The sequence below is a fragment of the Pleurodeles waltl genome, chromosome 12 (genome assembly GCF_031143425.1).
Source record: "Pleurodeles waltl isolate 20211129_DDA chromosome 12, aPleWal1.hap1.20221129, whole genome shotgun sequence".
Taxonomy (NCBI): domain Eukaryota; kingdom Metazoa; phylum Chordata; class Amphibia; order Caudata; family Salamandridae; genus Pleurodeles; species Pleurodeles waltl.
This window is the reverse complement of record NC_090451.1, coordinates 65,339,421-65,355,602: the sequence shown is the minus strand read 5'-3', so window position 1 is coordinate 65,355,602 and position 16,182 is coordinate 65,339,421. Positions and strand designations below refer to the sequence as shown.

Here is a 16,182-nt window from a genome sequence, read left to right as displayed (position 1 = left end):
CCCCAATGCAGTGTGTCTGCGATTAGCATTTTCTAGCAACCTAGACAGAATCTTATTCAATTATATTAAACATGGGGAGACAGGAAGGCCCTGCGCAAGGGAATGGGAAAAATCCTCCCAAGTGCCTAAAGCATGGTGCCTGGCAGAGAGACAGCTTTAGCTTTTTTCTCTTTATACGGAGCAACATACAACCCAACCGACACTCTGAAAATGCTCACCTCAAATGCCTGCTTTTCTAGCAGAGTTTTTAACTACAGGATTAGCATAGTGCCACTCACACAGAGCTAGAAAGCTACAAAGGCTTTTACCATTTTTACAGCTGCTTTGAGGCAGTCAACCAATACATTACAGACCGGCTACTATATTCAGTTACTTAATGTGAGTACTGAGTGCATACATTACCCACAGCCTTCAATCATGGACGGTCAAGCACAATTAGTGGCGTATACCAGTGTAAGCACAAGGTACAGCAGTGCATCGTTAGCAGCTGGAGTGACCTAGGTTAGAGGCAGGGACCTGTGTTTGCAGAAGATGCAGCAATGTATTATAGAAATGGAAGAATAGTAGGTTCAATGCAGTGACCAAGCATTCCCAGCACAAGCAGCTTCATACCGTGGGAAACCAGAGCGCACATGCAATCCGTCGACATTCTGGCTGACCAAGAACTTTAGGATGCCGACTCTCTCCAGCTGCAGCAAGGCCATGTGAGTTTTCGAGGGACGTGCGTTTTCAAAGGTGGTGTCAAACTTGGGGTTCAAGCCCTTCTCCTCCATCGTCCATACGCCTGTTGGTCCCCTGAAAATAAAGAAAAAACCTCATTACCCTGAAAGGACAGGATGTAGAATGTGGAAGAACACCATTTATGGGTCAAAAGAAGATAAAAGAAACCTACTGAGAAATAGCAAATCCGTGCTTTCAAATGCCAAGGCTCAGCACAACTAGTCACCCCACGCTGAATGTACACTCACCTGAAATCAGGTATGCCTGAAGCTGTGCTGATGCCTGCACCGGTGTGGAAAACAGTGTAAGAGGAATTCTTGACCAGTTCTGCAAGCTCCTGGACTTTTCTTTCTAGTTCATCTTGGGGATCAAACACCTGACAATTGAATTACAATGAAGGGAGTAAAAAAACAAAGAACAGCTGACATAAATATGGGCAGCACATGCCTCTGAGCAGAACAAAACAAAACATCAGTGAAACAAACTGCTTCCCCACTCTCTCTCAGAAACCACAAAGCTCCTACATGCAACTCGTGAAATTTCAGATTTGTTCTGGAATGGCAGCAACTTATTACATCATACAGGGTCACACTACGCTGAGACCCCATTAAGTTCACAACAAGATTAAGAGCCCTATGCTTATTCTCCAGGTCAGTCCGATAGGCCATAAAGAACCAATGCTAACTCTAGAAAGTGGTTTGGAGGTCTATAAATACCTAATCTGCCACACCAGACACCTTATAAGCCACAACCTTTTGCTCATTTACTGGCAAAAGTACAAAAAGTTGAGGCAGCAACAGCAATAGCACGAAGGATGCCCCAAGGACAGCTATAATGGTGCTGCCCCCATGCTCCTCTTTCACTGAGGCAATCATGAAGAAACTTGTGACATACTTAACTTCAGATTCAGTGAAGACTGCAGGCCTCTGCCCTGACGCCATTGCTGAGTTACACATGGAGGTACTAGAAACTCAACAAAAAAAAGGCGAGAAAAGTACCCACAGTGCAGAAGCGCACCCTGATATACCCTCCTCAAACAACAACCCTGAACCCCACAGATTCAAACAATTGCAACCCAAATGCAGGACACCCATAGTTCCCACAAATAATGGCGAATGTAGTCACTGCTCGACGTTAAGTCCATGTAGAATCAGGTCTTGAAAAATCATTAAAATGTTACTAGGCCTGCAGGTCGAGTAACTTATATAATCTACTCGACCTAACTGTAATGTGCTTGACCCATAAACGGGTCTCAAATTGTGTGATCCTAGGCAAATAGTTTGCAGTTGCCTTTTTTTTTTTTTTAAGTCTCACATATGATTGCACCTTCAAATATGTGAGCTCAGCATTTCTGCAGTACAAAAAACCTCCTTTGCTTGATTAAGTAGACTAAAGTTTGCTGCCTGCATCATAAGAATCTAGCCCACATACCCATGAGGTATAGCCTACATAACCTAGGACTTCTTTTAGTTTACTAACAACATTGCAATCAGGGCAGGAGTGTTTCTCAGTTTGTTTAAACACTCAATTTTAATAAATATATTACTAAACCATGATGCGGGCACTTTTGTCATCTACACACAGTAACTTTCCAAGAAATGTCCAAAAACCTCTCCACTAACTTGCAGCTTTACTGATAAAACTATATAGTGTATTCACAATCTGTGAATATTGGGTTTCAGAAAACACATCCTTTGCACATCAACATGTAAAGTATTATGATTTGTTTTCATCCTAATAAAATATGTTTTCATCACACAGAAATATAAAAAAGGGCTTTCACAGCTGCTGAGATATATTTTGAAGTGTTTGCACAGTTGACTTAGTCATTTAAATGTTGTGTGTTAGGAAAAACCGGACACCCTGTAGCCTTTTATGTTACATTCTAAGCAGCAGGTCACACAGTTCAACTTACAAATTCCTGGAACTCTGCAGTCAGCAGGAAAATTAATTGTACGAAAAACTGACTTTTGACTTCTGTCTGTGAGCACAGAGCAAATAAGACACAAGAACAAGATTTCAAGGATTCTTTTATTGCCCCTCCACTTTTCAAATGAACAGAACACCTGTTCAGTGCCAACTCAGAAGAAGGGACGAGTAATTATTAAAAATAGCTCGACCTGATCAAATAAGACTCACCAATGCAAGTGGTTGAGTGGATTTTTTGAGCCCTGAGAAACTTTATTCAGGCCCTGGAAAAGATATGCTGCAGTATGTATGATGCCCTTAAAAGGTTCGGGTGTGTAGTCTGAAGGCCATGAATCAGGGAGTTCTCACCATAAAGATGCAAGAGTACAGTGGGTCTGAAGTTGCTTTATGGAAGAAGCAGGTTCAATTTACTTTAAAAAGAGAGCTGGTACCAGGTTGTCTTTGTCTTTTTTATTTGTGGCAACGTGTTACTTAAGGGAGAGGTTGGTGTCCAGGGTGAACCCAAGTGACTAAGCATCTAATGAAAGTTTGTGATCTAAGCTGTCAAGGTTCAATTCATTGAGGCAGTTTTGTACTGTGTCTTATTTTTAGTAAATAACAGGAATTCTGTTTTGTTTTAGTAGTACTTCATGTAGGAACTGAACATTCAGTTTTAGATGATGTGCAGGCAATGCTTGAGGCATTGTATGTCTGAAATAGAGGAGACTTTCAAGAAAAGTGGTGTCTAATCTGCATATTGGTAAATCTTGATGCTGTTACCTATGATTATAACAACAAACTGCTTCATGTAGAGGTAGAAGCTGGCGGGTACAGTATGGAACCCTGAGGGGACTCTAAAGGTGAACTTGAACTTTGTTACCAGGAGGTGCCCAGGTGAATACACTGTTATAATTTGGACAGGCAGGAGAACCAGTGAAGGACACTGACATTACATTTGGGACCGCAGAGTGCATATCACAGTGGGATGGTCGACTGTGCTGAATGCAGCTGCGAGGATAAGCAGTATCATGGAACATATTCATTTGTGGTCAAGAAGGCATTGTCCACAATGTATTATGTAGCAGTCTCCATGCTGCATCTTCATCAAAATACGCTTTATTCCATTTTTATATAAAAATTGTAAAAGCATACAGTTCATAATGCAATACCATATACAAGTTAAAATCAGACACACAAATATATTTAAAAAACATAAAGTTACCAGAAATAGAATTGCAATATAATAAGCAAATGCAAGCAGTACAATAATAATCATTTAAAAAGGGTAGCTTGGTCAAAATAGAGAAAACAAAAGTTTCCCCAGACGGCTAACTGGCCGTGAATGGTCCACGCTCAAAATAGTACAATAAATAAATGCAGTTTACAGAGTTTGCTAGGGCAGATAGACCAGGCGACACTGTGCAAATTTTGATTCTTTTGAGACATGTACTTGAAAAACTCTTACTCAAGTCATTCTTCATCGTCTTCATGTAAATAGATATTGTCACAGACATATACAGTCGCAGAATAAAAATACAAAACCATAATCCCAGAACCACCCTTTTTCCCCACTGCTCTCCCGAGACGCCCACTGCAGAAATACATTTGTAAATCATCAAACAGATGTACTCTGTTTGTAAAAGCTGCAGGTGAAATAGGACTGGTCTGCATTGCCGGATATTTAAAAACTTCAGCAAGGTCAATAAAAATTGTTTCCTCAGGATGACAAAGTTTGCAAAAAAACATGAAATGTAAAAGAGACTAAGCAGTCATTGAGTCACGTGGATAAGGCTCTAAACAGGAAACATGAAAAGCACAGCTGGGATAAGCTACCAATAAGTGCGCGATTCCAAATCTAAACTTAATTAGATAAAAACTCTGGGTATGAGATAATGGAAACAGAAGATATGGCTCCAAAGTATGTGTGGTGACCAAGGGGAGATAGCTCGCCACTTGTACGTCTAGACTGTTCTCCCATGGCAAAAGAGTCATCTCTTAGTTGTTTTTTGGAGATGATGATCAGCGACAAAGGATTATGATAACAATCCTCACGCCCTAAGAGGGAAAGCTGCCCCTTCAAGTAGCTCGACCATTTAAATTTGGAAGCCACGTTGGAGGACTTGGCATCATTAATTATGGACTGGTTGAGCAGAGTTTCCTGCTTAATCCAGATTGCTCTCCATAACAACAGAGGGGCTAATTTAATGTGGTCCTGTAGCGGAACCAACCCCAGTTCAGAGTGGCATACTGTGATAGGGAAGCTATTTGGAACTGAGAGAAGCTTCCTTAGAAAATTATTTTCAGCCACTTGCAAGTTTTCACAATAACCCCAAACTCCTGCTCCAAATGTAGCCAGTGACATACATTTTGCATGATAATTATTCAACATTGCACCCAGTGGTTTACTGCCCAATTTCTGAGCAAATCTAAAAAGGGCTGCTGTAGCCTGATCAGCTTTCAGCATTCTACACCTAATCAGATGGGTCCAAAAACGATTTGAATCAAACGGGATGCCTAGGTATGTGAAGGTGCTTCCCCCCCGATCTAAAAAAACAGGGATTACGTATTAGAAGAAGACCCAATAACCATAACGTGGGATTTGTACATATTTGTTTTTAAGCTCAAACCATTCACAAACAAAAAGAACCCATTTAAACAGTTTTTGTAGGCCTACACCCATTTAAGATATTAATACAGAGTCATCAGCATACAGCAGAGCAGGGAATTTCGATCTGCCTCCACTGCATGAAGATGCTTTTCTAAGTCATTTATATAAAGACAAAATAAGAACAGGACAAAAATGCAGCCTTGCCTAACGCCACGTAAGTATCAGTAAACTCCCCATTTTTCCCATACCTTACCCTTGCCAGTAACCCATCGAGCATCTGAGCCAAAAAATAAACTGAGACCAAATCAAAACTGATATCAAGCATGATGGATCACAGCTTCCTTCTGTCCACCGAATCAAAGGCTGCTGAAAAAACCATAAAGCCTAGATGAATGCTCACTCTGCTGCCCATGGTGTACATGCTGCATCATATTTAGAAGCCAGTCTAGCAGTTGTGTGGGAGATGGTTAGAATTAATAGGACCTAGGAATTGAACACAGAATGCTTCTTCAATGATCTTGCATATGAATGGTAGGTAAGTGTTGGGCCAGTAGTTGGGAGAAATCATCAGGATCTAGTGTAGGATTTTATTTAGAAGTGCAGGGATTTAGCCTGTCTTGCAAGCTTCTAGACGGATACCTGGATGTCAGAGGCATTGTCAATGGTGGTTAGGGGTCATAGAGGGTAGTGTTACAAGCAAAAGGGCTGACCAGTAGCACTGAGCTAGTGCTCCAGCCTCCAAGTTCGTAATCCTGCATGATCCTGTTGTCCCTGGGCCCCGCAACCGCAAGAACATGTGCAGCTGTAGAGGAGAGTGAGGTGTGGCCCCCCTGAGGAGAGAGGAGTGGCAATCGGAGTCCTACCAGCAACTCCAATAGAGACAGGACGGAAGGGGAGAGCAGCGGAGGCCTGACCCACAGGATGGGCCCCAAAAGTGAGTGGAGGTACCATTGTGAAGCTGAGGGGCTACTGCGGAGGAGGTAGCAGTGGTGAGAGAGGCCTAAAGTGGCAGATTGCAGGGCCCGACCTGGGGACTGGACTCTGCCCTCCCCAGTCTGTTTTTACCATTTGGCAGTGGGAGTGGAGGCTGGTGGGAGGAGGGGTGGTGGAGGTGAGAGTGAGGCGGGGGGCCCCCTATGGCTGGGAAGTTGGCACTCCTCAAAGGAAGACGCCGCTGGACAGTGAGTGCAGGAGTGCAAATAGGAGCCGCTGGATAGCTGCTGCGGGTGGGGCTCGGTTGTCCCAGCCCCCCATCCTGCACCTCTTGGTTCTCAGAGGAGTTCGGACGTGACTAGGAGCAGGCCGCGACGGAGGTGCGGGCTTTGTGAGTGACTCTACTGGGCCTAGTACCGTTTGATGCCAGAAGGTACACACAAATCCTGGGATACTTACCTGTTGACCACTTATTCATAGTGCAGCTCCCAGGCGCGCCACGCCACGGTGGACACAATGGGCAAGGAAAGGGGGAAAAAAGGTGTGCAGCAAAGTAAGATGGACCAATTCACAACACAGCAGTCAGGAGAAGAGTTACAGCGCACTACTGGTGGATTGCCAGGAGAAGTGAGCGAGACTTCTGGGGCACAGATCCCGGCAGCCATAGAGGCATCTGGGCAAGCCGTACAGACACAGATTGCACCAATTGCAATAGATGTTAACTTGTTGAGGACAGATCTGCGTGCTGCAGGCGAGAGGTCTGTGGCCACGGAGCACCAGGTGAGCACCATACGGACAGAGCTAGATGACTTGAAGGCTACTGTGGCTATTCTAGAGACCAAGACGTGAAAGTTGGAGATGAAAGCGGAGGATGCAGAAGGACGGTCCTGAAGATGTAACCTGAGGGTAGTGGGCTTCCCGGAGGGCACGGAAGGGGCCGCCCCAGAAGCATTTTTGGAGGACTGGATTAGGAAGGCGCTACCTGAGCCCCCAGGTCAGCTGTGTTTGTAGTAGAGTGGGCGCATAGAGCCTTAGCCTCTCGGCCACCCCGGAGGCCTCCCCCCCCCCCCCCCCCCGGGACAATTATTGCTAAGATACTAATCTATAAATATCGGGACACTATCTTGCAGGAAGTAAACAGGAAGGAAGGAAACACAATGACCCGACCTTTGAGAATCATACCATACGATTCTTTCCTGACTATACGAGACATGTTCAGCTCCAACGACAATCATTCAGCGGCATTAGGCAAAAACTGAAGTCACTCGGCTACATGTACATGCTGCTATTTCCTGCAAAGCTGGAAGTTCTGCATGCTGGCCGCTCACATTTTTTCCAAACGCTGGAGGTGGCATGGGACTGGCTGGAACTCGGAGGGGGTGGGGGGCCTCGATGAACCCTTTCGCTGGAGGGGGCCGAGGGGATGTCAGGAGGGCTGGTGACTCTATGGCCACCACACGAAGAAAAGTAGGCGACGCAGCGCTGAGGTCAGAGTGATAGTGCGCCTAGATGGTTCCTTGAGTTTGGAGCAGCGGCAGCTGGAGAGAGAGGAGGCCAGGATGCTGGTGGAGACAGTTACCTCTGCAGCATCTTCGCGCACTGGGTCTCTGCAGGGAGAAGAGGGCTCAGCCTTAGACCTGGACGAGGGCTGCACCTGAAGGGGATGCACACATGTGGAGTCAGCTGGGACAGACGGAGTGCGCCTCGTAGCACCTGAAAGTATGTTGTGCATAACAGTCAATGCGTGAAGGTTAAAAACAGGAAAAGAGGAGAGGGAAGAGGGAAAAAGTGAAAATGCTACTCTGTTGGTGTGGTGTTGGGCTGGTCCCCCCCCCCCATCCTATATGTGGGCAGAAATTGCAGTATTTGCTCCCACTCCTTTTTCCTTCCTGGCTCCTCTCTTGTTTGGAGTGACCAAGGGGCGCAGGGCACCAATAACAAGAGGGGGCTAGCACTACAAGGAGAATTCCCCTCGACTAGCTTCCTTGGTTCTTCTTTGTTTGTTTTTCATTTGCTTTATAATTTTTTCTCTTTTTTGGTATATTTGCTGTTATCTGTGGGGAGTGTGAGTGTGAATCGAGTATTGGTGGAGGTAGACTTGATGCACGCTATCCTAGGACACCTTGAGCTTCCTTGTGGTGCGGTGGGAGTTTCTCTTGTGTTGCTTTCTGTCGAGGTGTAGGCGGCAGAGAAGTGCAGGATACACAAGTTGTTTAGAGGTGATTACCCAGGGAGGGATAGGTGTTAAAGGGGATTGCTTATTGTTGCAATGGAGTTTCTTGTCACAGAAGTGGTGGATCAGTTGCACTAACACTATGAAAGATGCTACATTGTGCGAAGTGAGAACGATGTACAAGCAGGCTCGTGGGACAGGTGGGGCTCGGGGGGAGGAGACTGCTATGATTGTGTATTGAAATAGATCCCAATGAGTGATTCAGTGTGCTTTCTTACGTGGAATGAGCGGGGTCTGAACTCATTTGTAAAACAGCATAAGGTCCACTCATACCTCAGACGAGTTGGTGTTCACACTGCTCTCCTACAGGAGACGCATTTGATGGACCCACAGGTGCAAAAACTACAGAGAAAGTGGAGGGGCCAGCTTTACTCCTCCACGTATTCATCTTATGCAAGAGGGGTTTCGATATGGGTGGCTCCTGGTGTACCGCTCCAGCTGAGGGGGCCAGGTGGCGGATGTGACGGGTAGATACGTCCTCCTGCACGCGAATCTAGATGGGCGTGAATGTTGTATATTAAATATGTATGCACCGAATACAGATGATGATGAGTTTTTAGGACCCTCGAACAGGAACTTCTACCCTATGTTGGAATGCCTATTCTGTGGGCTGGTGATTTTAATTGCATGCTAGATGGCACACTGGATAGATGTCTGCTGCGAAGGGGCACTAAACCCTGCATGAATACTAGACTTCAGGGAATCATGACAGAGCTGCACCTGGTGGACATCTAGAGAGAACTTCACCCTATGTCCAAAGCGTAATCATGTTATACACCGGCTCATAAAGCATATAGTAGGCTGGACCGTATCCTGCTAACTAATGATGGCTCACTGACTGCGTGGCGGGGCAGCATATCAGGTGCGATTTCTGTCAGATCACGCCCCACTGGTGCTGGAGTGTGAGACTACCACCCCTAGACCGGCTGTCCCCCTATGGAGTCTGTGCGGAGACGCTCGGGGACTTCGACTATAGCGTAGATGTGCTGGCTGCACTGCAGGGCTACATCAGGGAGAACTGAAACACAGCCCGGACCCGCGGAATGGAATGGGAGGCCTTAAAGGTAGTTGTGAGGGGAGTGAGCATTGGGAAAGTGTATGGTATACAGAGGAAGCTGGAAAGGTAGCTCACACAGCAGGAGGGGGCCCTGGAGATACTGCAGAGTTGAGAAGGAGATGGTGCTGTGAATGCACCAGGGATCTTGGAGGTGCATAGATGGATAGGGGTCGCGTGGAACACATTGGATAATCTGGTGCGCTGGGATTACAGACAGCGGTTGCATCGGGAGGGCACCCGGTCGGGGCGCATGTTAGCATGGTTACTAGAGGGTGAGAGGCCTCCATTGGTGATTTTATCCCTTTGTGGGCCAGCTGAAGTTATGATAGGGGGAAAGCAACGGGTCAACTCTCTATGGCACGACCACTTGAGGGGGGTATATGCACCTTGATAGATGGGTTCTTGGCAGACCTCCAGCTTCTAGGGCTGACGGAGGCTCAGGCAGGGGAACTGGAGGGAGACATACAATTGGAAGAGTTGCAGGAGGCGTTGCTGGATATGCCAAGCGGTAAAGCACCAGGCCCCGGCGGTTTTCCGGTTAAATTCTTTCAGATATACTCAGCCACACTTCTCCCTAGACTATTAGAGATGCTGGGCGAGCTGCATAGGAGAGGGGCATTGCCTGTACATATGAGAGAGGCGACAATAGTCATGATACCAAAACAGGGCAGGGATCAGACTGGCCCCAGTTCCTATCGACCATTGTCGATGTTACTTCTTGATGTAAAATTGTTTGCTTAAGTACTGGCGCTGCGATTGCGATGAGTGATTACGCACTTGGTGCACGAAGACCAAGGCAGATTTGTGCCTGGGAGGGCGTAACATATGAATTTGCAGAGACTTTCCCGCGTGATGCAGGAAAATAGAGGCTCTGAGTTGCAAGCTGCACTTGTGGCCTTGGACATTGAAAAGGCGTTTGATACTCTGTCGTGGGAGTACTTATGGGAGGTGATGTGCCGAATGGTGATTGGGCCGAGCTTCCTGTCATGGGTTCGCCTGTTGTATGTGGCGCCGCAAACGAGGGTGCACACAGGGATGATGGTGTCTGACCCCTACTTATAAAGCGAGGTACAAGGCAGGGTTGTCCACTGTCCCCATTCCTGTTCTTGTTAGTGATGGAGCCGCTGGCTGTACAACTTCGGGAGAGGCTCCAAGCTTGGGGTACAAAGGTGGGGACCAGGGTGCATACTAATTAATTGTATGCAGATGATGCTTTGGTGTTTGTAACGGACCAGGAGTGCTTGGTCCCTCTCCTGGTAAGCCTTATTGACTACTTTGGAGCGGTTTTGGGCCTCTGTGTTAAAAGGCACAAGATGGTACTCTACCCAATGGCATCCCTGGTTGATTTAGAGGTGACAGAGCTCCCGCAGGTGGGTCTGACATGAGAGAAAGAGGCATTTCAATATCTAGGTATATGGGTGACTCACTCCCCTTGGCTACAGTATAGTATGAACATGGGCAGATTGGTGGATGGACTTAGCTCCTCTGTCCAAATTTGGACCACACTCCCATTGTCAGATATGGGTCAGGTCTCCCTTAGTAAAATGGCACTCCTCCCTTGATGCTTATATGTCATGCAGAACTCTTTCTGTGACCTTCCGCTGACATTGTTCCGCCAGATAGACAGGCTATTGGTGTCCCTGATCTGGGTAGGTAAGAGGAGTAGGGTCCACCTCGAGGTACTGAAGCTTGATCTGGTGGATGGTGGATTTGGTGTGCCGGATCGTCATTTATATTACTTGGTCGGTCTGTTGCAATATGCGGCCCTCTGGTGTGACTATGGGCCTAACTGGGAGAAAACACTGCTGGATAGGACAGTACTAATAGCGGAGCTCCAGACACTCCTTATGAATGGTGCTGGGCTCCCCATGGGTGCTCTGTTCGTGGTCTCACAGGTGGCTTGGATGTGGCAGCGGGCGGTCACATGGGTGATCCGACGAGTGCCTTATGCACGCCTGTTACCATTATGGTAGCTGCGCCCCTTTGTGTGTATAGCAGAGGCAATGGACTTCACGGATTGGTGAGCAAGCAGCTGCAATAATGCAGGGGATTTGTATCACAATGTTTGCTACATGGGAGGAGGCTGAGACACACTTCCGAGTTGGGCGGGGACAGTGTTTGCGGTATGCTAGTATATCGAGCACGGCTCAGGAGATATGGACTTCCTTCCCAGAGGAACCCTCACAATTTCACTTCATGCAAGTATTGTTAGATCCGGGCTCGGCCCAGGGGGCTTCTCTCACGGATGAATGTTGCCCTAAATAGGGATAGACATATAGATATCTTGGGTGCGTGCACTGCGGGATGCTCATCTAGAGCTACCATTAGAGGACGGGGACTGGGCCAGGGAATGTGCATAAGTGCAGGAAGGATCCAGTAATGCCAGATTTAAATGGGCGCAGTTTTATTATTTGCATAGGGCGTATCTGACGCCACAGCAACTGCATAGAATATTTCCTGCACAAACTGACAAGTGCAGCCGCTGCAGTGCTTCTCCTACCACTTTTGCCCATGTTACTTGGCTATGTGGGTCCCTGCAGTCGTTTTGGTGTGAGATAGTGAGACCACGTTTTGGTGGAGGTGTCACCATAGTTAAAACAGACATGACGATGCGACACTGTTTGTTGAGATTGATCACTCTCTCCAAAAAAAGAGCGGAAAATTACCTATTGGGTTGCACAGCAGGGGTTCATACTAGCAAAGCACTACATTGCTATTCATTGGGCTAGCCCAACTTCCCCGTCCTGTGAAAAATGGATGGCTGATTTGGTGGAATGGGCAATAGCTGAGGAGTACAGACTCCGAAAGGTTCGGACGGATGAGAATGCTGAGCGAGATCCAGAAGCTTGGAGCTCTATGATTGAGTGTCTGGGAGCTGAGCCTAAGGAGGGAGATATGGACGGGCAAACAACTGGGACCTCGTGTGACTCTGATGACCAGGAACAGTGGCCAGGTACTGTAGCACAAAGCTCTGAGTGACTGGCGTTCTCGGGGAGGATGCCCGAAGGGGGGCAGAGGAAGGGGGGGTTGAGGAGTGGTGATGATTGTGGACTATTGGAGTTAAGTTTAGTCGCTATTCGGGGACCCTGTCAGAGAGAGGGGTCCAGATTTGCGATATATAGGGAATTGAAGTAGATGGGGCTCGTATGCATGAACCTGTTCGATCACCCCACTGGCTGATTGGTGATGAGGCGACAGCTGGAGGGAGATGCCAGAGTTTGAGGTGCGGACACCCTGGCGCTCTCTTCTCTCTCTCCCGCCCCCTTTTTTGCCCGGCTCCCCCCGATGACATTTTATGTGCTCTCTCACCCGCTGATGGTGTCTAGATTAATGTTGAATTAAAAGAACACTGGTTATTGCACTGGATAAAATGTGGTTATATGGTGTGAACTGCTACTCTGCCATGCTGTTTGTTTTGTTTATTGTATTATGCAATGTTGCTGTATTGCTTGTTGCAAAAACTGAATAAATACATCTAAAAAATAAAAATAAAAAGTCGGGCGGAGGAGCATCCCCAAAGAGAACTTTGAGGAATGATGAGGGTAAGAAATTATTTTAAAAAGAAGTGACTTTGAAAGAGTTGAGTATATCGGCAAGGTCTGTGAGAAACAGGGCTTTGAAGGAAGCATGTCCATTCTTCCACTCTCAGATGAGTCCAATACCATGGAACACATCAAATTTCTGCATCACATCCAATATGTTTCACACATCTCGGACTGCACCCTTAAATGGTTCTGATAATTCCTTGCAAAACATGCTCGAAAAGGTCAAGCTAGAGGACCTCAAGGCCTTGCTAAGCACAGACTCTTAGCCCAAAAAAGGTACCCTTTACCACTCACTCCAATATCTACAAACCACATACAGACCCCCTCAGAAACCATAATTCATCTTCCACTCCTTCATCATCACACAAATCTATTTACTTGCTACATGAGACAAAGACCAATTCTCAGACAGCGATTAAAGACATGGCCTGCTAATGCAGGAATGCCGGACAGGAATGATGCCAATCCGCAGTCACATCATCAAGCAATAGATGTTACTCAAACTGCATAAAATGGGCACAAAAAAACTACAAGACAAAAAATGTCAACTACAACCTAATCATCTGTCTTGGCCATTATCTTTGTAAGTTGTATTGCTGCAGTTGCTCACAAAAACAAGAGTGGAAAGATACAATGCACCCGAAAGATCAATGCTCGATAAAATGCCTAGTAATAATTAAGCAATGAAGCACACACTATACAATAAACATGTCTGGCATTCTGGTGTCTCTGCAACACTAGAAGGCCTGACGCTGCACCAGCATGCCCAACATTTCTCTCTGTACCCATTCAAGGAAGCACTGACTAGTCTCATTCTTTCCGCACAAAAACTCCCTATATGCTTCACCCTTTGAAGCCCTTTTTTCACATACCATAGATCAGATGTCCCTCCCGCCCATAACTAAGGTGGGTAACCATTCTGTCTTTTGCCACGTTTGTCCCACATTTAGATGGTCTGCCCCACTGCCTACAATCAGCAGGTGCAGAACGCCAAATGCCCTGCATTTTGCTGCTCACTAATTGATGGCACATGTTTCATTTTTCAGCCTGTGAGCTATGAAAAGATGCCCGGAAGGAGCTGCAGCACAGAGTCCTGCACAATGCACAGCAGCACGTTCGCATTTAGAGATGCTAATAGTGAAAGTATAAACCTGCAGTTAAACAACCCTGGATGTGTGAGGGGCAACCATGCTGGAGTCCTCTATTGAGAATATGCATTTGATATTTATTTCTTCCATTAAGCCTCGTCCAAAGTTCACACATACAGGCAGATCAGGAGCTAGACCTATATGAAGAGTATGATTTGCCCGAGAACAAACTGTTTGGTAAAGTTGGAGACCCGAGACTGTAAAGCAAAGCTGCTTATTCCAAAGGGAATTACTTTACCCCCATATTACATTTTGGAGTGTAGACTGTGATACCGAGGATTGTAAACCAGCCCATCCATGAGGTTATATCGAATCCCTTTTTTAACCTCAAACTTTCTAGCAGCTTTCAGACTGAATAAAAATACTTCCAATATTGAACAAACAAATGCGGAGAGTATGTTTAATGCCGCACAACACACAAGTTTGGCCAAATGCAGAGGCCAGGAATAAAAATCATGTCTCCTTATTTCACAGATTTCAACTAGCTCAATGGACCACAACGCGGCGGAGAAAACCTGCCCTTTCTGTGTAAATGTCACTGTGCTGTAGGGACTGCGCAGATTTACAATACATTAATTCCAGCATATCTAGGTGCAATGGTAAAGTCACAATTAAATGTAGGAGTCCGGCCACCCCAGAGAATTACGTACGTTGGTAGGGATCTGTCAAGGTATTTAATTAAAAAAAAATGTATACGCTTCCTTTATGGAGCCTGTTTCTAAGCTCCTCCATTAGATTCTTATAATGGAAAAAAGGCATCAGTACATAGTGGGACTTTTTTTTTTAGTTCCGGAGCAGTTGGTGGTTACTGGGCAGCATCCGTTGTAAATACTGTTGTTTACTATCAGGGCTTCATGGCTTAAATCTATTTCATTCAATTTGAATAACAACTACTCCGTTTTTAAAGTTGACTCTTCTAAGGTGCCACAAGCGAGCAGCCAACGAAGCCCCTCTAACTTCAACACATGGCTCGCGTCAGGGGGCTGTGATGGACTGAAGCTAAAATAGAGTGACCCAGTGATCACTCTCAATATATTCAAAATACGGCAGTTGAATATTTTAAAATGGACTACTTCAGACGAGAGGTTCTCGAATGAAGTCCCAAAAATGTGTTCTGCGGGTATAATACTCCCACTCCTCAACAAACATCTTCTGATGTCTCCACAAGAGCAAAATGTCTAGACGCACACAAAGTGTCCTGCACAGTGATGCTAGAAAGGGGGGACATCTTCCCCACATTAACCTCCCCTAACCACCGAGACAAGGTTCTGTGCCCGAATGTATAGTGTCGCCACCACAGGTCTCCCTGCACCCCTATAATAGATACCCACTCCCTCGGGGCTCTCCAATGCCTGCACCCCTGGACCAGCTGGTCGGTTGTGTCTCACACTGGCATTACTCTCTCGCCAGGAATCCCGTGGTCTCCCTCCCAAAGGTGTCACAACCGGGCCCCCGGCTCCCTTCAGCCACCCCTCGCCCTCCGCACCCCTGAGCAGGACTGCTAGCTTCCCAGGAGGGGCCCTCCCTGCACCCTTCTCTTTCAGCCCCGCCTCCCACCCATCATGTGTCCTCTCCAGGCCACCCACTTCTGCTTACTCCCCCTTTGTCTCCATTCCCAATACTCCCTCACCTCGGGCAGGCCGCACTTCCCCTTGTCGGGGTAGGAGGAGAGCCCAGCCGCGTAGTTGACAGACATGGTGATCCAAGGATCCCCGCTTCACTCTTCGGGGCTCCACTTCCGGCCCCCCCGAGGCCGAGCATCACCCACTTCCGGCAGAGCTGTATGCGTTCCTGTTTGAGAGAAAACAGAGTGATCCAGGTACGCGGAAAAAAGCCCAAACCAAGACCCGCCCACAAAGGGATGTGAATAGCTTACAAAAATGGTAAAAGGCCATTCAAAAATAGAGAATCATGGAATGTAAAGCTGAAAAAAAAAACATTTACCTATGCTGATTTCGCAGAATCCGCATTTTTTCATTAATTTATTTATGTATTTTATTTATTTATTCGTGTATTTACTCATTCGTTCA

General features: G+C 46.5%; 1 protein-coding gene across 1 annotated transcript in view; it reads right to left on the bottom strand.

Annotated features, from left to right (window-relative positions):
• The window catches only part of SIRT6 (sirtuin 6), a 60,978-nt gene extending 45,019 nt beyond the window's left edge, over window positions 1-15,959 (bottom strand). Inside the window, exons 1-3 of the mRNA XM_069216174.1 lie at window positions 15,783-15,959; window positions 969-1,096; window positions 613-795 (exon numbers count right to left, since the gene is read on the bottom strand). Coding sequence (XP_069072275.1) covers window positions 613-795; window positions 969-1,096; window positions 15,783-15,848 — 377 coding nt within the window. The 5' untranslated portion in view covers window positions 15,849-15,959. The remainder of the gene's footprint in view (window positions 1-612; window positions 796-968; window positions 1,097-15,782) is intronic.
• Window positions 15,960-16,182: the final 223 nt, after the last annotated feature.